The sequence below is a fragment of the Pyxicephalus adspersus genome, chromosome 11 (genome assembly GCF_032062135.1).
Source record: "Pyxicephalus adspersus chromosome 11, UCB_Pads_2.0, whole genome shotgun sequence".
In the NCBI taxonomy this organism is placed as follows: domain Eukaryota; kingdom Metazoa; phylum Chordata; class Amphibia; order Anura; family Pyxicephalidae; genus Pyxicephalus; species Pyxicephalus adspersus.
The window spans coordinates 18,660,395-18,683,467 of record NC_092868.1 but is presented as its reverse complement, the minus strand read 5'-3'; the positions used below and the strand labels follow the sequence as shown (position 1 = coordinate 18,683,467).

Sequence of the window (23,073 nt, the reverse complement as noted above, 5' to 3'; positions counted from 1 at the left end):
TTAAAGTAGGATTGAAAATTTACTGTACTAAACAGTCTTCTTTATTAATTAGGAACAAATATCAAACACTAAAACATCTGTATTTATTTTAATGTAGGACAGAAATTTCTTTTTACCAAATGGTCTTTCTTCGCTAAATAGGAGCAGGTATCAAACACTAAAATATCTATATTTATTTTATGGTAGGACAGAATTTTAATTGACTGTACCAAATTCACTGTACCAAACAGTGTTCTTTGGTAGTTAGGAACAGGTATCAAACACTAAAATAATCTGTATTCATTTTATAGTAGGACAGAAATTTTACTATACCAAACGTTCTTCTTTAGTGACTAGGAAAAGGTATCAAACACTACAATATTCGTAGTTATGTAACAGTAGGCCATAAATCTCACTGTACCAAACTGTCTTCTTCGCTAAATAGAAACAGGTATCAAACACTAAAATATCTGTATTTATTGTAAAGTAGGCCAGAAATTTCACTGTAACAAACTTTCTTCTTTTTCTAAATAGGAACAGGTATCAAAAACTAAAATATCTGTATTTATTTTAAAGTAGGACAGAAATTTCACTGTACCAAACGGTCTTCTTTGGTAAATGGTTACAGGTATCAAACACTAAAATATCCATATTTATTTTAAAGTAGCACAGAAATTTAACTGTACCAAACAATCTTCTTTGGAAAACAGGAACAGGTGTCAAACACTAAAATATCTGTATTTATTTTACAGTAGCACAGAAATGTAACTGCACCAAATGGTCTTCTTTGGTATATAGGAACAGGTATCAAACACTAAAATTATAGTATTTATTTTAAACTAAGAGAAAAATATCACTGTACCATACGGTCTTCTTTGGTGAACCGGAACAGGTATCAAACACTGAAATATCTGTATTTATTTAACAGTAGGACAGAAATTTCACTGTATCAAATGGTCTTCTTTGGTAAATAGGAACAGGTATCAAACACTAATATATCTGTATTTATTTTACAGTAGGACAGAAATTGCACTGTACCAAATGGTCTTCTTTGTAAATAAGAACAGGTATCAAACACTAAAGTATCTGTATTTATTTACCAGTAGGCCAAGAATTTCACTGTACCAAACACTAAAATAATCTGTATTTTTTTTACAGTAGGACAGAAATTTCAATGTAGCAAACAGTCTTCTTTTGGAGATAGGAACAGGTATCGAACACTAAAAAATCTGTATTTATTTTAAAGTCTCACAGAAATTTCACTCTACCAAACCTTTATCTTTGGTGAATCGGATCAGGTATCAAACACTAAAATATCTGTATTTATTTAACATTAGGCCAAAGATTTCACTGTACCAAAATGGTCTTCTTTGGTAAAAAGGAACTGGTTTCACAGTAGGAAAAGGTCTTCTTTGCTAAATAGGAACAGGTATCAAACACTAAAATATCTGTATTTATTTTATAGAAAGACAGAAATTTCACTGTACCAATCGGTCATCTTTGGTAAATAGGAACAGGTATCAAACACCTATATATCTGCATTTATTTTAATGTAGGACAGAAATTTCACTGTACCAAACGTTCTTCTTTGGAAACTAGGAACAGGTATCAAGCAATAAAATATCTGTATTTATTTTACAGTAGGTCAGAAATTTCACTGTATCCAATGCTCTTCTATGGTAAATAGGAACAGGTATCAAACACTGCAATATCTGTATTTATTTTACAGTAGGACAGAAATTTCACTTTACCAAAATGGTCTTCTTTGGTAAATAGGAACAGGTATCAAACACTGCAATATCTGTATTTATTTAAAAGTAGGCCAGAAATTTCACTTTACCAAACGTTCTTCTTTGGTAAATAGGAACAGGTATCAAACATTGCAATATCCGTATTTATTTAACAGTAGGCCAGAAATTTCACTGTACCAAATGTTCTTCTTTGGTAAATAGGAACATGTATCAAACACTAAATTAATCTGTATTTATTTTACAGTAGTGCAGAAATTTCACTGTACCAAACGGTCTTCAATGGTAAATAGGAACAGGTATCAAACACTAAAATATCTGTATTTGTTTTAAAGTAGGACACAAATTTCACTGTATCAAACAGTCTTCTGTGGTAAATAGGAACAGGTATCAAAAACTAAAATATCTGTTTTTTTTTTAAAGTAGGACAGACATTTTACTGTACCAAACGTTCTTCTTTGGTAAATAGGAACAGGTATCAACCACTAAAATAATCTGTATTTATTTTATAGTAGGACAGAAAGTTCCCTGTAACAAATCTTTTTCTTTGGTAAATAGGAACAGGTATCATACACTAAAAAAAACTGTATTTATTTAACAGTAGGCCAGAAATTTAACTGTGCCAAACATTCTTCTTAGGTAAATAGGAACAGGTATCAAACACTAAAATAACCTGTATTTATTTTACAGTAGGACAGAAATTTTACTGTACCAAACAGTCTTCATTGGTAAATAGAAACAGGTATCAAACACTAAAATATCTGTATTAATTTTAAAGTAGGACAGAAATTATACTTTACCAAACCCTCTTCTTTGTCAAATAGTGTAATGCACACGGGTGCTGACAGTGTATGCCCCAGAGGGGCGCAACTAAGCTGCTACCTAGTCTTCACTAGAGCCTCTGATGGTGAGGATAGGCTTGGGCCGCCAGGTAGCTTCCAGGTGCCACTCCAGAGCAATCCCGGGGTCAGTGGCAGCTGACCTGAGGGGTCAGGGTACATGGTGCAAGCACCAAGGGGCTTGCGTGGCTTGGAGAGTATGGGTCAGGAAAGGGGGTAATCAAAGTCCATAAACCAGATCCGAGGGCAGTGGGTAAACAGGCAAAATTCCATAAACAAGATCCAGGGTCAGACGGCAATCAGGCAAAGTCCATAAACAAGATCTGAGGTCAGGGTCAGGCAGCAATCAGGCAAAGTCCAAGAGTTCACTAAACAAGATCCGGTACACAGCAAAGCAGACAAAAGGAGCACCCTTGCACTAGGAGTTAGACTAGCTAAAACCATGAGATTCTTTAGGCATCTTCCTGTAGTAGGAAGTGCCTTTAAATACCTGCAGAAATCCAGCCATAGGCTGGTGAAACAGAGGGCGTGTATGTGTTGCCTCATAGCTGAAGAGAGACACACCCACACCAACTAAAACTTCAGTGCAAGATTCCAGCAGGAAGGAAACTCTGGCATGGAACCCAGGTAGTGGGTTATGCTACCTGCTGCCCGCAAAGTCAGTATGGCGGCAGGAGGGAAAAGAGAGGACACGGCGCCCGTGCCTGCGATTAGGGGCAGCGGTGCCAGCACAGCCCGCAGACTGTTCTATTATAACTACAAGGGGTTTTTCAGCATTGTGCTCATGGCAGTAGTGTAGTAATAGGCGGTCTAGTGGACCTACAACTTGCAGCACTTCAGAATGCTTCAGTGTCGGCTAAAGAAAACCGAAACAAATGTTTGTTTGACTGCAATAAAAATCTCTACTAAGGTTTTCTTTGCTTTTATATTAGTCCTGTGTTTTCCTAAATTGTACAATAAAATTTCTTTTTGCTAACCTACCTGGTCTTGCGTCGTGAAAATATCAGGAGCCTAATAAAGACTCTGTATATATCCCCTGCATCCCTGTTCTCTTCTTCCAAGCTGCACACCAACGGACAACCTTCATCTTGACCGGTGGTGAAAGACAAGTGGTTAAAGTACCATAATTTAGGTACATATACATCCTCTGTGCCAGCACCTGACCGCTTTGAAACCTTCACTTGTGTATGTGACGCAAGACCAGGTAAGTTAGAGAAAAAAAAATTTTATTGTACAATTTAGAAAAACACAGGACTAATATAAAAGCAAAGAAAACCTTAGTACAGATTTTTACAGATTGTTCAATTCTTTTTTGAACACGGTGCGCAAGTTTTGGAAATTGTGCTTTACATAGTTGTTGGATGCAGGATTGATGCTTTTGCAGCGTAACCATAGCATTGTACACCTTCATCTTTAGGTACCTGTTTGCATACTCCCCAGACTTCACCTTCCACAGACAGGGATAGGATCTGTAGGTCTCAATGAACTCAGGCATGAAGTCTGGGTTGTTCAATGGATCACAGACCATGATCTCTGCAAAACATAAAAAAATAGTTAGCTTACACCACTACACACTGAAATACAGCACAAGGACAGGCAAAGCAGCAACACCTACCATATAAGTATGTGCGTTCTGAAATATTCGTACGATCGAATGTTCGGACAAACGCATGTGGATGACCTTGAATGGACTGCAGATTTCCCTGCACACCTTGCATGTCCAGTCACTTCCTGTCACATGGTATCCTGTCATACTTAGGAGAGATGCCACAGCCAAGGCACAGCCTTTTCAGGGGAGCATCAGCAATGCCAAATGAGGAGATGGAGGTGATGGGGGCAATTCTGGATAAGAAAGATTATGATGGCAGGAGGGCTCATTACTCTTATCCAAATGTCAGGAAGGATCACATTTTGGAGACTGTGCAGAGCAAGCTGGAGGATAAATTTGGGGTTCACCATTCCAAGGACCAGCTCAGAAAGCGGTGGTCTGACTTAAAAAACACAGAGAGGGTCATGCTGGATGCACTAGGACGTTGCATTGCCAAAAAACGTAAGTACAAATAATATATTGATATATTTTTATGTATTTATTTTTATCTATTCATTTATTTTACTTTTTTTCTTTTTTTGTTTATTATTTTATTATTTTTTTAATTTTTTTAAATTTTTTTAAATTTTTTTTAATTAATTTTGTTATTGTTTATTTATGTTTTTTTTTGTTTATTAAATTTGTTTTTTGTATTAGGACGAAGAGCATTAAAAGAAAAAAAGCTGGCTGCTAGGGAAGCAGAGCAACAGCCATTAGAGCCAGAGGTAGAGCCAGAGGAACAGCCAGAGGTACAAGGTAGGATATTGTTATATATTTAAACTTAAAAATGTATCATAATATGCATGTTAAGTAGATTTATATTTTTTTTCTGCAGAGTTGATTATGGTTTTCCCTACAGAGCCTATAAAGAAGGAAGTGTGTACCTCACCACTGGATATTGACCCAGGTATGCACCAAAATGGTAGAGAGATAGGTTGAATATGATTATGTGTATATTAAGTTATTCTTTTTTTTTCTGTACATGTTGGAGTTTAAGCTTGTGAAGTTATTGCAGGCGGAGATCCGGAAAGCCCTTAGCCGGACACTTAAGGTCAGATGGAGAATGCCAAAGGTTTGAAGGGAGGAGTACTAAAATCTGTTGGTAAGCATTCATATAATGTGCATGCAGAAAAAAAATGCGTCATATCCATGAGTCAGCTTACCTTTACAATATCTGTGAACCTAATATGCTTCTTTTGTTCCCACACAGGTGTTGTTTAAAAAAAATAAATGATGTCAAAGATAAGTACCCCTGCAAATTAGCACGCAGAAAATGTCAAAGGCACTGAGGGATGCAACTAGGTACCTGGAGGCTCTCAAAAAAGAGATGCAGCAAGCCCAGTAGAAAACTCTTATTGTTTATTCTTTTTTTTTTTCTTTTATATGGTTTTATATGTTTTATTTATGTTTAGTAATAAAACTTTTGTATTTAAAAAAAATTGCATTGTGTCATTCGTTAATACGTGACTGCCAGGTAAGTTTTAAAATTGAACTGTGCTGGAAACTGACACAGAAGAGAAAGGATGGAGAACTGTGCTGGAACTGGATGGAGAACTGCGCTGGAAACTTACACAGTAAAGGAAGGATGGAGAACTGCGCTGAAAACTGACACAGAAGAGGAAGGATGGAGAGCTGGGCTGGAACTGGATGGAGAACTGCGCTGGAAACTGACACAGAAGAGGAAGGATGGAGAACTGTGCTGGAAACTGACACAGAAGAGGAAGGATGGAGAACTGCGCTGGAACTGGATGGAGAACTGCGCTGGAAACTGACACAGAAGAGCAAGGATAGAGAACTGCGCTGGAAACTGACACAGAAGAGGAAGGATGAAGAAATGGATGGAGAACTGTCCGACTATACACAAAATAGATAGCGTACAATCGTCTCACAATCAGATCTGTCGGGACAGTCGTTCGTTTCCAGCGACTTTCCTCGCTCGTCGGTGTCATTGTGCACTTTTTTGTTAACGATTATCATACGAACGGTCGTTATTCGTACGTTTCCAACGATAATTATTGCACGTGTGTACGCAGCTTTACCATACTATAATTGTACACAGGGAAGATTAAAAAAAACAACTAATTATTTAACGTAAAGTTCTATTGCATGCTAGGACATTTATTCCCCCCTAAGTAGATAAGAATTTTGGAATGGTATGCTGTGACATTTTATGATATCCATACAATTAGTTAATCCTTTAGTTATTAAACCTAAACTATTCAAAAACTTCAAAAACTTTTCAAAAAAAGGTCTTCAAAATCAATCTGTTCAATTTTAAAATTCTTAAAAGCTCTTCAAAAACCAAAGTTTTATTACATCTTAAGAAAACCTCAACAGATATTGCCTTTCTCCAAGAGACATATTGTAAAAATGGATATTCCCCCAGCTTTACTGGGAATCCTTTTCAGTGAATCCTCTTCAAATATATATAATATAGTTTTAACTTTAGTAATAAACAGTCATATAGAACTTTTTAATGAGCCTTAACCTCCCGAGCATTCTAATTGCGTATTAATTGAGCATTTGGTCAACATTAAGGGGTATCATCAATGCTAATGAATGAGATACGTATCTACCATGCAGTACCATTAAGGAGGCTTCTAGTCCCAAATTTACTTTGCAGCAGGACAGCGACCCCAAACATAAAGCTTCAATGTCATTAGAAACTATCTTCAGCAAAAATAGGAACATGGTGTCCTGGAAGTGATTGGATTTGCCTGCACTGTGCCCTGAGTTCAACATTACAGGGTGTGTCTAGGATTACATGAAAGATTTGAGGCAGCCTACATCCACAGAAGATCTGTGGATAGTTCTCTGAAATGTTCAGAACAACCTATCTGCTGAGTTCCTTCAAAAACTGTGTGCAAGTGTACCTAGAAGAACTGATGCTATTTTAAAAGCAAAGACTGGTCATTAATACTAAATATTGATTTGATTTAGATTTCGTTTCTTTTCTATTATTAACACTATTTGTAAAAAAGCATTCTAAGGTTTACAACATTTTTTTTACGCCTAAAACATTTGAACTGTATTTGCACAGCACTGTATTAAAAGTAAAATCCCCATCAGGTCTAAACATGTAGGTCCCTTACAAGTTGGTTCAGAGTTTGTGACTGAGTCCAAAGAGAAGGCAAATTTATTAAAAGTCTCTGTGTAAACAAAGGAAAAAAGAATTTAGGGAAGGTGTTGCCACAGCCTTAAACTGAGCACAATGGCTCAAAATTGATAAGACTGAGAAACCGTTTGACACAGTTAAGGTTAATAAAGCATCAGGACCAGATGGGTGGCATTGTCGGCTTAGGTTTTAGTATTCCTGCTTTTGAAGCGCACAAGTCCCCATTCATCACCTGTAATTCCTGGACATTGTAGTGAAACTGCAGAAGACTGCAGTTCAGTTTCCCATGTGACGTCACATTGTGAAACTGAACTGCAGATGACCTCGGCAGTTCTACTATGATCTCAGGGCACTACACGGAAAGAATGGGGACTTGTCCCCATTCATCCCCTTTAGTGCCCTGTATTCTTAGATACTCTGTCTAAGAATACCTAGTAGAAGCACAGCACGACAACAGCAATTGCTGTTGCAGCACTGTTCTATGTATTCTTAGATAGAGTTTCACTATCTAAGAATACTGAGCACTACACGGGATAAATGGGGACTTGTCCCCATTCATCCTTTTTAGTGCCCTGTATTCTTAGATAGAGAACCTCTATCTAAGAATACATAGCAGAAGCACAGCACAGCAACCATGATTGTTGTTGCAGCACTGCACTATGTATTCTTAGAGTTTTACTATCTAAGAATACAGGGCACTCAAGGTCATAATGGGGACAAGTCCCCATTCATCCCCTGTAGTGCCCAGAGATCATAGTGGAATCTCTAAAGTCCTCACACATGTAGCCGCCATTTCAGGAAAAATTGTGATTCGTTACCTCGAATGGCGAGAAAGTTTGGATTCGGATTTTTCCTGAAATTCGGATCGAATTCCACTTCGGCAGCTTCGATTCGCTCATCTCTAACCAATGTTATGCAGCACTGTATAAAGTCCTTAGTTATGTCACTAGCTGTCCGTCAAAGGGGCTCACAATCTAATGTTCCTACCTCAGTCAGACAGATGTCTCAGACAGATGTCTTTAATACAGTCTAAGGTCAATTTTCAGGGGGAACTTAACTGCATGTTTTTGGAATGTGGGAGGAAACCGGAGTACCCAAAGGAAACACACACGGGGAGATCCTGCAAACTCCATGCAGTGCCCTGGCCATGATTCAAAACTGGGAAGACCAGAAAAGACCAGAGTTTTAACATTTGAGCCACTGTGTTGCTAAACATAGTCAATTGTTTATTTTTATTTCTTTAGGTTCTTTTATGTTTGGTTACCAATCAAACCGCATTTTTTGTGTTGTGTAGACAAGAAATCAACCAGACCTTTCTGATATAGGAAATTTTTTTTCTGCTCTTAATAAAAACTATTGGATACCATGGGAAGAGGTAAAATCTAAATCAGCCTTTATTTCTAACTGGAGCAAATAGAAAGGGGAATCTTCCTAATGGGGACACAAAAAATGTTTTCCAATCTACTTTAAAAATGTTTACCTTGTTAGAAAAATTTCCCTTATCACTGTTAGTAATTACCATTTTTAGAACAGGAAGTAAAGTAGATCCACTCCAACAGGAAAGAAAAACAACAACAACTTCTAACATTTCTTTACTAGAACTAGATACAATTTGGCTAGATTCAGTTTCAACTAAGAAGTAAGTTAAAAGAAGAAAATAAGTAAAAGTGAATCTGTTGGTGTAACCATTCATTTGCCTTTTTCATTTTCTTCAGGGTATCAAAAATGAAACCTGACTGGTTGATATGGTAACAGTTCCATTTTTTAAAAACCTTCTCTTAAAATTGCAGAATATCGGCTAGACTTCTGGGGGAGGAGCTAAAGGAGCAGCCACATTTACTACAGCTCCTTGAGCTTGGCTTGTTTTCATCCACCGGCATCCCGCTGATCTATCCGGAAGGTGGGGAACTGCAGGGAGCAAATTAGCTGTGTGAGAGTTCTATGCGAGCACGGTACAAATATCCCAGAGTCAGCGCTGGATGTTTTGGCTGCATGGTTTATGTAGGCCATATCAGGTCTACAATCATACACACTGTTCAGCTCTGTAAAAAGGCGCTTTTTTTTTGAGTCCTATAACTTGGGACTTGTTACTTGAGTACCTGTTTATTTTCTAGCTTCCTTCTTCCATTTGCTGCAAGTACTTGGATGTCATTTTAAAAAGATACATCTTTTTCTCTGAAGATTTATGCATTTTTTGCTGCTTTCATTTTTGTTGAAAATATTTGAAGGGGATTTTCTATCTGTTGTCGCTTTTATTTAAAAGTTACAACATCTTATACAGAGGTCCTTTTGTTTTTTTTTCCTCTTCTCCATTTCTAAAGTATTGGAGTCTGCAACTACATGGGACTTATATCTATATATTCTCTTTTTTTAAGTCTTTAGAGTATTACTCCAACTATTGCTACACAATGGATAAATTTGTTGTGAAACAGTTCTCTTCAACATGCAAGAATACTAATAAGCAAAAACTTAACCCCCAATAAAAGCTGGTTCTCCTACTCCCTCTTCTTCTTCTATGTCTCAACACCAGTCTTTCATGGAATATGCAGAGGGGGAAGAATCAAGGTCTGATCCATTGCTTGGTTTACCTGATCACTCAGGAATTGCTTCTGAAGTGTCTAAAATCTTGTTGCCTTATTTTGATAATAAATTTGAGAGCTTGCAAAAATCTATTGAATCAACATTAGCGAATATGTCCTCCAATACTCAAGGCATAACTGAGTTGAAACAGAGAGTAAGCAACTTGGAAGATCAGCTTCTACAATCTAATACTAAGGTTGCTGCTCAAAATACTTTACTCATCTCTATAGAAACCAAGTTAGAGGATCTGGAGAATCGTAATAGGAGGTCTAATTTGCATTCTATTAGTATACCAGAATCATACAAAGGCCATGATTTGGTTCAATTTCTTACAACAACTCTGATGAAGGCATTGAATCTTCCACCTAGTTCTCTACAGAATATTGAAAGAGCTCATCGGATAGGCCCTGAGCGCCATTGTATGGCCCAACGTCCACGACCTGTAATAGCTAAATATTTTCACTGTATCGATAAGGAAACAGTGCTGGGAGCTTATAGAAAGATCCGGGATATCCATGTGGAGGGTAACAAGATTCTAAATTTCAGGACTACTTCGTTGCTGTAACACAAAAACGAAAAACTTTTGCCCCAGTTTGTAAATGATTGGTGGATTTGAGCATCCATTTTTCCTTTTTGTATCCTGCCAAACTGAAAATTCTCTGGCAAGGGGAGGCTAAGTTATTTGATGATCCATCTGATGTAGTTGAAATGTTTAAATTGTTTACCTCATCTTCTGAAGGAAGTTAATTGAATAAATAGAGATGTATATTTCTTTATACAAGTGTCTTATAGGAAAAAAAAGAAAAAAATGAGAAGAGAAAAAGAATGCAAATGTTTATTTATTGTCTATTGCAATGTACTTTTTTTGTCTGTTTGTTAATGTTATATGATTGGTGATATTAAGGGGTTCCTTTATGTAAAGGCTATTTATTATTCACAGGCAATGTATTTTTCTTTTGGAAAACAGGGGATATATATTTAGAGTGCTGTTTGTGATGAGATTCTGTCTTTTAAAATTTTCACTATATGTCTTTTAAATGGTATTGGATGGATTAAAGACCACTGGTAAGGATGGCCATGATCAATAATTAGGATATCTTTTTCTGCTAGTTGTCTTGCATCTTTAAAACTTGTATGACAGCTAGGGGGTATGATGCTGTATTACCATCCGAAAAAGAAAAGTCCCCTTTAAAGTTGATTTCTTGGAATGTAGCAGGCTTGAATAGCCCTCAAAAATGTAAAAGAGTGTTAGTACATTTGAAAAAGCAATGTCCAGATATAGTATTTTTGCAGGGGACACATTGGAAGGAGAGACAGACTCTATTGTTTAAAGCCCCATGGATAGGTAAAGTGATCTACGCGGTTTTTAAAACCAAAACGAGAGGTGTTGCTTTCATGTTTAATAAAAATCTGCCTTATAAAGTCATCTCTACAAAATTAGACCCTGCTAGTAAATACTTTTTTTGTAATAGTGGAGATTGTGGGCACCAGGTATATTTTTGGTTCCATATATACTCCCAACAATAATTCTTCAACTTTCTTTATTATTCTCCGTAGGAAGATTTTAACTAGTTCTTATCCAAATTTAATTTAATTTAGATTTTAATACAGTTTTTGACCCATCATTGGATAGATCAAGGCAAACCAATATTAGACCGGACCCATCCACTTCTGAATCAAAGCGTTTATTGTTTCAAACCCCTTTGGTAGATGTGTGACGTTTTTTACATTTAACAGAGAGAGATTATACTCGGTTTTCCAAAGCTCATTCTACATTTTCTAGAATTGACTTGCTTTTGGCAATAGAAGGATATAATATGTCTTGTGTAGCAAAACGTAATTGTAAATACTATCAACAATATAATATTTTCCAGGATCGGGTTGTGCAACGATATTAGGAGTATCTTCAATTTAATATTAGAGGGACCAAGAAATCTTGGCAGGAAGCGATAGCTCAATTGAATTTGCATGTTGATACTAGAGTAAAAACTCATGCTTAATATACCAAGCATAAATTTTATAGATGGGGGAGTAAAATAGGCACATTGTTGTCAAGGTTAGCTAACTCTTTGGGCTCTAAGAGCTATATTCTGAGAGTAAAGGACCCATTTTTAAATACTTTTCTTACATCTTATCAAGATGTTTAAAGGCCTTTAAAGGGTATTATGAAAATGTATATACTGCTCAAGATTCTCAACCCCAGTTACTGCAAACTTTATTGGAAAAGCCTAACTTATCTAAGTTGTCTTTGGTTTATAGAGAGCAACCTAATGCCCCAGTTTCAAAATCAGAAGTCCTTTATACAATTAACACTTTTGCTTTTAATAAAACGCCAGGTCCAGATGGTTTTTCGGTGGAATATTATAAAATTTTAGCTCCGAAAATAACCTATTTACTTGCAGAATTGTATAATGAAATATTGATCCACCAGGTTCCTTTTCCAGGTTTTAATGAAGCTTATACTATGTTGATTCCAAACCCAGGCAAAGATCCTGATCAATTAGCTTCTTATAGACCAACTTCTTTGTTGAACTGTGATTATAAAATTTTGGCTAAATTAATGGCAAACAGATTACAGATTTTCTTGCCTACTATATTAACTAACCACCAATTGGGTTTTGTTCGTAATAAACACTCGACCATTGGGATGCGAGCAGCTATTGCAGCTACTGTACAGTCTTCCAAGACTCGGAACTCTAAATCTATGTTACTATGTTTGGATGCCGAAAAAGCTTTTGATAAAATAGAATGGCCTTTGCTTAATGCTGTATTGTCTAATAGGGCGTTTGGGCAGGTGTTTTCTTCTTTTATTCAATATATATATAATAATTCACCTTCTAAATTGATTATTAATAGAGATACGTTGACGCCCATAATACTCTCTAGAGGTACTAGACAAGGATGTCCTCTCTCTCCAATCTTATTTAACTTAGCATTGGATCCTCTTCTTCGGCTCTTAGAGGATTTATCCGAGTTTAAAGGTATATCAGTGGGATCATGTACACTTAAAATCACTGCCTTTGCGGATTTATTGATTTGTTGTTTTATATTTCTAATCTGCAAGATAGTTTGGCAACTATCTTGAATCTTATTACTCAATATGGGGCTATTTCAGGTTATGCTATTATTAACCTGGATAAATCCAAGGCGTTGTATCTTTCAAGGTTTTTCAGACCTGTATGGATTAAAGAATATCCTTTTATCTGGTGTAGGGAGAAAATAAAATATTTAGGAGTACAAATTACTAAAAAAAACCCTATAAACTGTATTCTCAGAATATAGAGTTTATTTTTCAAACTTTTTCTGAACAAATGCATAACTGGTCTAAGCTTATGCTCTCATATCTGGGAAGGATACGTTTAAAAAAAATGATTCTTTTTCCACGGCTTCTTTATATTCTCTAATCTTTACCCATAGTAATTAAAAAAACTGGATCTTAAAGCCTTTAACAAGTTGTTCTCTAAATTATATGGGGAGGTAAGTGTGCTAGATTAGGTTTATCAGTACTGCAACAACAAATGAGGAATAGAGGAGTAAATTCTCCGGATATAGAATCATTTATTGCCGCTTCCATTTTGAGATATATTAAAGATTGGATACATGATAATAAACATGTATGCTGATTACACATTAGATCAACAATGTGTACCTCATATTAATTTAAAGTATGTACTACATTTGCATAAAGAACTATTATCTGAGGAAGTAATATCAAATCCTATACTGTTTTCTTGCTGGAAAATATGGCAAAGGATTGGGGGTAAACATCTTTTGAATAGTCATTCTTCTCTCCTTCTACCATACTATGGTAATTTAGATCTTCATCATTTAGCTCATTTTTCTTGATTACAGAAGTGGCCAACTTTTCATGCCTTGACTGGTCACTGGTAGATAGAAATAAGACCTCTTCAGTTCGAAACAGTGGTAACTGAATATCCTTTTTTGAGAACAGCAGTATATGTCTTTCTTATACTTTAAGAGTATTGAAATCTCTTTCAGTAAGGAACTGGAAAAACCCCTTGGATACTTTATTGTTCAAAGGAAATCCTTTTAGAAAAGCGAAAAACAAAAAATTATAAAATCATTAAACTGAATCTGACTTATTCAATTAGGAAAACTGGTTTGGCTAAATGGTCTGAAGACTTTCCTAGTAAAACAACAGATGATATTTTACCAGCATTGTTCAAGACATGGTCGGTACTCCCTTCAGCAACATATAGGGAAATGACACTTTGACAATTTATCATGGAGTATATATTTCCCCGCAAAGAGCCTATTTGATGGGCTATACTTCAATTTCGATTTCTCCTAAATGTTGGCAAGATCAAGCAGGTTTATACCATGCTTTTATAAATTGTCATAAAATAAAGAGATTTTGGCAGGAGGTGGCATATTTTATTACTTCTTATCTGATTAATTATGTTCCCTTAACTCCAGAATGGGCCATTTTAGGCACTTATGATTTGCAGGGTGCAAGAATCACAAGGGGAAGCAGAAATTTATTGGCTATCCTCTCTTTGGTGGCCAAGAAGACTATATTGCACAAATGGTTAGACCCAAACCGACCAAGTTTGAGGCTTTTTATATAAAAATTGGATTATGTCTTTCGAATGGCCTGGATTGAGGCATCCTTGGATAAGGAATCTAGGGTAGCAAAGTTTTTTGAAATTTGGGAGTCTTATATAGACACCCAATCTTTTGCAATCAAGAGACAGCTCAAATAATCCTTTGAATATACCTCTTGGTATGCATTGAGACTGTTAGATAATGATCCCCTGTGAATTTGGAGGTTTGATAGAAGTTGTGGTTATTATAGATTATGATATATAAATCAATGCTATCAAAGTTGCCTATTCAATTTAATTAGTCTGTTATTTTTTTTTTTTTTTTTGCATATTTTACACAAGTGGTTACTTTGATTGTGAAGATGTTAATGTTGAGAAAGGAGAGAGGAGAGAGGGAAGAGGGGGGAGGAAGGAGGGGAAGGGGAAAGAGGGGGGGAAGGAAGGGGGAAAGATATTAGCTAAAACTATCTGTGACACGCTAAATTTTTTTTCTTTTCTTGACACTAATAATGATTATATAATACATAATATTGGGTTATTATGGGGAAAAAGAGGCTTTATATTTTCATCACACATTGAGTGATTGGAATAGAAAGGTTTCTTCTAAAAATGAATGTAATTAATGGGATAATTAGGATGTATCTGAACTTTGGGTTACTATGTCATTGGGCTCTGTAAAACTCTTGTTCTAATGTTTTTCTACACCATTTTACCATCTAAATTTTACCTTAGCTCCTTCCACTAACTAATTGAAAGTTGCCATATATTAGGACTAGGTATATAAGAAATAAATAAATAATATGTATATATGTAACTGTAGTTGTATTAAGAAGTTTTATGTTTTTGCCTATTATGGTCTAATGTTTTTTGTATATATGTTTGTTGCTTTGAATTCTCTGAATAAGAATAAGAATAAGAAATTTTTTTGAATTTTGAAATTTTTTTTTTTGAAAAAAAATTTGAATAAGAAAATTAAAAAAAAAAAGTATAGCAGACAAACCACTAATGAGGGATTGTTTCTTTAAGTAATATGTTCATTTTAATTTCCTTTACAGGTGAGTTAAAAGCACTGACATTAGTGCAGAAATCAAACCTGGATCAGCATTGTTCAAACCTCAAAAGGTATTTCAGATCAGGTTTATTAGCTTGACGATGGTCACACTTCGTTGGAGTTCCTTACATCGCTGCTTCTGCCCATCCTTCATCCTTGCAGCCATGAGCTCAGAGGATGCCCCGTCCTCCTACCACTACAAGTCTTTTTGTGGAGACTATGAAAGGGTTGAAACAGCACTTGAAAGGCTGGAGGCCAGTGGTTATTATTGGAGCACTCTTTCTGGTACTGAAGCCAAAAAACTCTTATCAAACCAGCCTGTTGGCTCATTTCTCATCCGTGACTCTTCAGACCATCATCACCTGTTTACTCTTAGTCTTCGTACATCTACTGGAATTACCAATCTACGCATTAAACTTGAGGGAACTTCTTTCTATCTAGAGACGGTGGCAGGAACAGAAAGCCCTCCGACCTTCCCATGTGTTGTAAATCTAGTTGAACATTACATGAGATTGACTGCAGCAGGAGAGTCTGACTCTAATCTTTGCCACATTGAAGGAAAGGACCAGCCAGTCCCTCTAATGCTTAGGCAACCATTAAATTGTAAAGTTGTATCTCTACAGTATTTATGTAGACAGAGAGTGGTGGCCAACATGCCAGCAGGAGCATCAGGCTCTGATGGGAACTTAGAACTTCCTGTTTCTAAGATTCTTCGGAATGCCTTTCAAAATTAGAAATGTTTTGTTAGACTATGACACTTAAGTGCACTGTTGAAAAAACCTTCAAGCCAGTCTTTAAAAAAGAAGTGCTCACAGCTTCCTTATATCGATGTAAGAAAAAAAAAGAAAAAATGAAAATACATTATTTTAGAATTCAATATAGTTTCAGTTTGATCTAGAAAACAGTGCATTATTTATATTTATGTGAAAGGTATAACCTTTAGCGTAAGCTTTTACGATTATGTAATAAGATTGACATCAATGATTCATATTTGCTCATGAGTTCATTGCTAATTTAGCAGCATACCACAGAACTGATGTAGGGTCATGATTGATTAGCTAATGTTTAGTATTGGAAACAGAGGATAAATTGATCATTGATTAATTTGATTGGTATTAATTGATTTGTTCTCTACATATATACCAATACAAAAAAATTGCCAATTTAAACACCTCCTTTGTGGCTCTTTTTTTTCTTTCCTCTAATCTCAATGTTTAGTATTGTTTTATTTGTTTGTTTTTTCTTCTACAAACACAGAACCTGTTATTTTGAAAAAACCCTTGATATGATATTAAATATAACTTACATTTACTTGTTATTGCGGTTTTGTTCATACAATACATATAGGCTTTGGTTTACATTAATTTTAAGAGTACAGTTTGCAGTAAAGTCTTAAACTCATCTGCCAAAGGAGGTATTACACTAATCTTGTTATCCACAGGTTAATTGCACATTATTTCAGCTAAGTGATATTGTTCATAGCGTGCTTCAGCCTGCAAGGTGTCAATTATCAATAAAGAAGTCCATATAATATCTTTCGATTATGGTATATGGTTATAGTATGCTGGCCCTAATGAGGCACAGGAAAAGTCATTCCATTATAATAAGTATGACCTCATACCAATTAACCTAAGAATTCTTAGAACTGCCCCTTTAGGTGGAATAGATTGCCATGGTATAGCAATAAGCGAAGATAGTTGTGATGCACTTGTCAGTGATTGTTGTGGTAGTAGTTTGATTACGAAATGTAGTGAGATTTTGTTTAAAATAAACACCTAATTTCCCTGCTGATTAATTCTTCCCTTCTTTCAACAGATGCAGCCTGACTGTTATAAGCCTTTAGACTTATACTTTTTTAAAGATGATGCATTAAAAAAAATCAAGATTCCAAATGGTTCAAAACATTGAAACTGCCACAGTTGTGAATTTGAGGTAAATAAGCTTCTGGGGTGAGGGAGGGTGGGCTACTACAAGTAAGTGAGTGGGGCAGGAATGATGAGTGCACTTTTCATAAAAGGCTTTTAGGAATAGGCCTAGGTTAAAGCAGACCTACTAATACATTTTATTATGAAATAAAAGGGTGATTATTTCTTTTATAAAACAAGTAAGTGTTTTGTTTCTTTGGTCATTTAAATTGTGCAGGTGCACAACCCTTCTGTCTTTACCACCCACCACAGTGGTAAAGATTGAAAGGGAAACCCATAGTCCCATATCACAGGGGGCTGTGAGCTGCTGCACAGATCAGGGTTTTTTTTACATTTGCAGAAGAACAGTCACCTGATCTTTCTTACTGGTCCCTTACACTGGCTTACTGACTGTAATGATAATCAAGCAGGCATCTGCTTTCAGTATAAAAAAAATTTAAATCACTGGAGAAGGAAACACAATCTAAACTGGGGATGAAAGGGGATGGGAGGGGTTTTCAATTGTGCTAAGGTTGTGTTTCCTGTAGGAAAGGACCAATCATCTTTCATCTACTGCCATACTGGAAGTTGACTGGAAAAAGACTGTTAGGGAGCTGTAACATCAAATGCACAGACTGGGAGGATCTCCATCCAGTGGTGGCTGGAAGTATTTCAGGTGGTGATTTAAATATATAGCCAATCTTCCCATGTGGTGGCTAACAATATTGTGATTAACCTATATATAAAGTACACTGCACTGGTGAATTTATTCAGCAAAAGGATTGCAGGAAAGGATATTAATAGTTTAGAAAATATAAAGCTGTCTATTACATTTTATTGTGACCTGTACATTTTTAAATTAGATGAGACTATAAAACAGACAATATTGGCAAGATCTATACACGTGCAGTGGAGTGCAGCTCTCCAAAATCCATAGGGTCTGATTTATTAAAACTCTCAAAGACTGGAGAAGATAGTCTATTCATGGGCGAACATGAGTGATTCAGCAAAACTGTAATGGATTTCTTAAAATGACAATGGCAAATGTCTTCAGTCCTGGCCTAGATCCATTCCAGGTTTGCTGGATCTTCTCCAGTCTTGATGAGCTTTTTTAAAGCAGGGCCATGATGTGAGTTACCACAATGTAGTAATGTTATTGGGCCTTAAATTCAGACCTGATTGCTTATACAGTAACTTTCTGGTAAGTCACAAGAGGAGACAGCAGCAGGCTTCTGTAGATGGGCAAGCACATTGCATATCATTGCAAAAATGAAAAAACAATGCTATTAACTTCATTTATATATTTGATAGTTTAAAATTTCATTATGAGTTGTTCCACAGCTCCTTCTGACCTGTATTTGAATTTTTAGTAAACTACTTCAAGCAAAGTGAAAAATCCCTTGCAGGCTTGAGATGAATTTTTTTTTTAAGTTTTTACTAGTTCTTATGTTTTTTTGGGGAGCTGAAAATTTCATCAACTTTTTCCCACAAATCCCCATGTTCAATGTGACCATTCCTTATTTCTAAACAGTTCCTATTTTACTTAGGCAGAGTATTTGAAATTTTCTAACTAAAATGACTGTCATGACTGAAAGTCATGAGAGCAATAAATAAGACAAGGACATGTAAATGTATGCAAACACCATGTTTAACCACCTTGCCGTTAAGCCCGAGCATGCTCGGGCTAAAAACTTTTGCAATTATGGTTAACCCCGAGTTTTTGTCACCAGGTGGTTAAATGTAAACAAATGTTATGTTGCAATCCGATTGTCATACATTGTATGACAATCGGATTACAACTGGAAGGAAATACTCACCCAGTGTCCGCAGCTCCTATTGCTGGCATCTGTAGTGAGATGTATAGTACAATGCAGAAATCCTGCATTGTACTGTGCATCTCTCCGGAGATACGAGCAGCTTCCAGCGTGTGCCTGTGTCTCTGTGTAAGGCACGCAGGGAAATCCCCCCCCTCACATCACCCGATGAGTCATCTTCCAGTGATGTGATTGGTGATGTATGGCGGTGTGTCAGGGAGGGAAATTTAAAGGCAGAGTACAATGTAATCTGCTTTTAAATGGTTTTTACAGTACAAAAACACCACACTACATGAAATAAAAATAAAAGTACATTTTTAATTTTATTTTTAGATTACATTGTTGTCTATTATTTCATTATTGTTTTAAATTATTATTTATATTTATGTATTATATTAAAATTTATGATTTTAATATAATAAATAAATATAATTATCATACCCGGGAGTTAATCCTAAGAATTACAAGCCCACAATACAAACAAACATTTCTATGCAAAAAAAAAATAGGATAGGATTTTATTAAAAGTACATTTTTTTTTTTACGTGATTGTGTGTTTCAAACATTTTTTATATTCATAATATCTACTAGAACCCTTGTTCGGACATATTTCTGTAAGTTACAGGTCTACAATTTAAAAAAAAAAATTCATGAAAAACAGTGGATCACTTTTGGTACAGAAATCTAGACCTCAGTGTAACGCTCAGGTGGTTAAGACAAAGGAACAAGAGCTAAATTGCAGTGGTCTTGTAAATATGGCTACTTAAGATTGTTGCAGTTCCCCTGACAGTTCGTTATATATAGTATGTGGATCTGGATCAGCAGAGGAACATCACTGCCTTCGATACGAATGTTTATTTGGTGATTTCGGCAACAGTATCATCACTTCAAATCAAGTATATTACTCCATACTTTCAATGCTTACATGTTTTGCCCCTGCTGTCATCAATTGAATAAGTTTTTCATGTTTTGCCTTTATGGCAGAGGGTATCTTTACATACAAATAATATGTTAAATGCAAGTGTTATAAATATTTACGCATGCAGTGTAAAATATTTTATATTTAAAATAAATTAATACTAAAAATATTGAGAAAAAAAGTACACAGGTTCGGGTACACAGGTACACAAAACTATTGCTATCATACACTGCTGCCTGTCAAATATTACTACCTGCTCACCATTTCTGATCCAAAAAAGCAGAAACTAAATGTACCATACAATGCGTCTTCTCTTTTATAGATAGCCACTAACCTTCTTTGAACCCCATTACCTCTCTGCAATGGAGTTAATGCAATTCATGCAAAATGAAAAAGGCGGTACTGTCTATATGTGAGAGGTGATCTAAAAGTGAATGTGAAAGAAGAAATTGTTGATGGAGCATGTGATGATGTTGCAACATTATGGAAGGAGTTACATATGGGGATTCATAATACACAGTTAATTATTGGAGTCTGTTATGGGCCCCCCAGCGCTAAAGAAGAAATAGAGAAGCAAATATTTGGATAGATAGAAAGGGCTGCACAGACTAGGAAAGGGGTAGTCATGGGTGATTTTAACTGTCTTGACATTGGCAGGGTAATGGCACTACAGGTACAGCAAAAGGGCGGAAATGTATGAATTTAATACAAGATAGTTTTATGGTACAGTTTAAGGAAGCCCCAACTAGAAATGAGACTTTTCTGAACCTAGTTTTTTACAACAATGCATATCTGATAACCAATGTGCAAATAAAAGAGAATCTGGGTAGCAGTAAACCTAATATGATTTCATTTAATCTAAGTTGTAAACAGAAAGAAAAAACAAAAAAGATAAAAACATTCAATTTTAAGAGAGCGAATTTCCCATTAGTAAGGGCGGCTCTCTGTGACTTGGACTAGGAGAAAATATTGCCCTCAAAGAAAACAGAACAGAAATGGGAATGTTTCAAGTCTGTTCTACACAAACACACTGAAAAATATATTTCAATGGGTAATAAGTTTAGGAGAATAAAATTGAACCCTATGTGGCTCACAGCAAATGTTAAAAGCCATAACGAATAAGAAAAAGGTATTACAAAAATTTAAAAATGAAGGATCACCTTCATGATTTGAAAACTATAACAAAAGATATAAAAAGGGGATAGATTGTTCAAAACTTCAAAATGAAAGACAGATTGCAAAGGAAAGTAAGGCAAACACCCAAAATATGTTTTTTTAATATATTAACCTCCTGGGCGGTTCATTTCTGTCTGGATTTATATGTCTAAAAATAGTACATTGTTTTTCACAAAAATTAATTTTACAGTATATTATAATAGTATGAGTATAAAAAAAGTTTGAAACACAAAATCATGTCAAAATGATAAATTAAAAAAATAAATAAAAAATATTTAAATTTAAAAAAAAGTTTTAAAAAATAAATATTATGTTCATACTATTATAATATACTGTAAAATAAATGTCATGTAGGACAATGTACTGCTTTTACACATTTAAATCCACTGTATTGCATACAATACAGTTATTTTGTATTGAATGCAATACAAATCGATTTAAATTTCCCACCCCGCCCCGCCGGCAACGTCCGCACACATGGACATCACCGGGAATTCCCAGTGACTCATCGGGTACAGAAGATGCTGGCTGGAGGAAGAAAGAAGACATGAAGGATGATGCGGGACGCTGGCGGATCAGGTAAGACTCGATTTACTATTACTTTCCTTAGGTTTACCTACCCCGAATGTGACTCAGTTACTGCTTTTAGCATCTATTTTCTACCCCGAGTCACACTCTGGTTTACTGTTCAGGGGGGTTAATAGCAAAAAGATCAGATCTGAGCATGTAGGCTTCTTAAAGGATGTCTCTGGGTTGGTAACAGGGGATAAAGAAAAGGTGAATTTACTAAACAATTTTTTAACTTGTGTACACAAAGGAAATGACAGAGCTGGAGTCCAAATTACTAATAGCAATGTCACTGGCTTCAATGAGCTACAAGGGCAGAAATTGGATATGATTCTTCTGGATCAACTATGTCCAGTTTCAACCTGACCTTATCCTCAGTGTGGCATTTGCTAGGCTTTGGTTATCTCCATCTCCAGCTCAGCAGATGGGTTTTCTCTGTCCCTATGGCACCTCAACATTCTCAGCATTGCCAATTGCTAGGCAGCAGTAGGGGACCTCCTCTTGCTCCTTCAGACTTCTGTTGGCGGCAGTTTTGAGCATGTTTGGACACTCCTGTTGCTACAATCTTCCTCCAGCTCCTAAGGAAATAGTTATGTGAGTACTCTACCTTTGATGTTCTTGTTTAGCATTTGTTAGTATTTTAGTTCTGTGTTTTTTGCAGCATGAGCTTGCCATCCCCCCTTGATATTTTTTTTTAAAGATTTTTATTCAGAAAATGTTTTCAATTTAAGTACAAATAGTAAAAAAAGAAAATAAATGAAACTAACTAAGAGAAAACAAACAAAGTGTCAAAAACAGCATTAAACTATTGACCAAAATCCATAGAGCAAAGAAAACACTGGACAGTAATACAGGATATCAAACACACTTAATTATACTTGCACTGTACATTTTGGATGCGCAAACCATGCGCAGTATGCATGAAATTTCGGCGTTTGATCTATATTCCCAGCAAACAATTTCTCATAAAAAAACGTATAGATTGAACTTATGCAAGATATCTGATACATTTGGTACATCCGTACTTTTCCAATAAGAGGCTATGGTCTGTCTGGTTGCTCATAAGCAATGTGTAACAATGGGCCTGTGCTCTATAGGGTATTGTTCGATCCCTAAATTAAGCAAAGCAAGAGGCGGGTTTGGTTGTACTATTACACCAGTTACTTCTGATAGTAACTGAAAAATCTTCTTCCAAACACTCTGGCTGCTTTTGCAATACCAGAAAATA

The 23,073-nt window shown here is 35.8% G+C and overlaps 1 protein-coding gene across 8 annotated transcripts in view; it reads left to right on the top strand.

Moving 5' to 3' along the window:
• Positions 1–16,776, top strand: part of LOC140340461 (suppressor of cytokine signaling 3-like) — a 143,166-nt gene extending 126,390 nt beyond the window's left edge. For all 8 annotated transcript variants that reach the window (XM_072425685.1, XM_072425677.1, XM_072425683.1 and 5 more), the window contains one exon: positions 15,470–16,776. In XM_072425685.1, coding sequence (XP_072281786.1) covers positions 15,567–16,199 — 633 coding nt within the window. In that variant the 5' untranslated portion in view covers positions 15,470–15,566 and the 3' untranslated portion in view covers positions 16,200–16,776. The remainder of the gene's footprint in view (positions 1–15,469) is intronic.
• Positions 16,777–23,073: the final 6,297 nt, after the last annotated feature.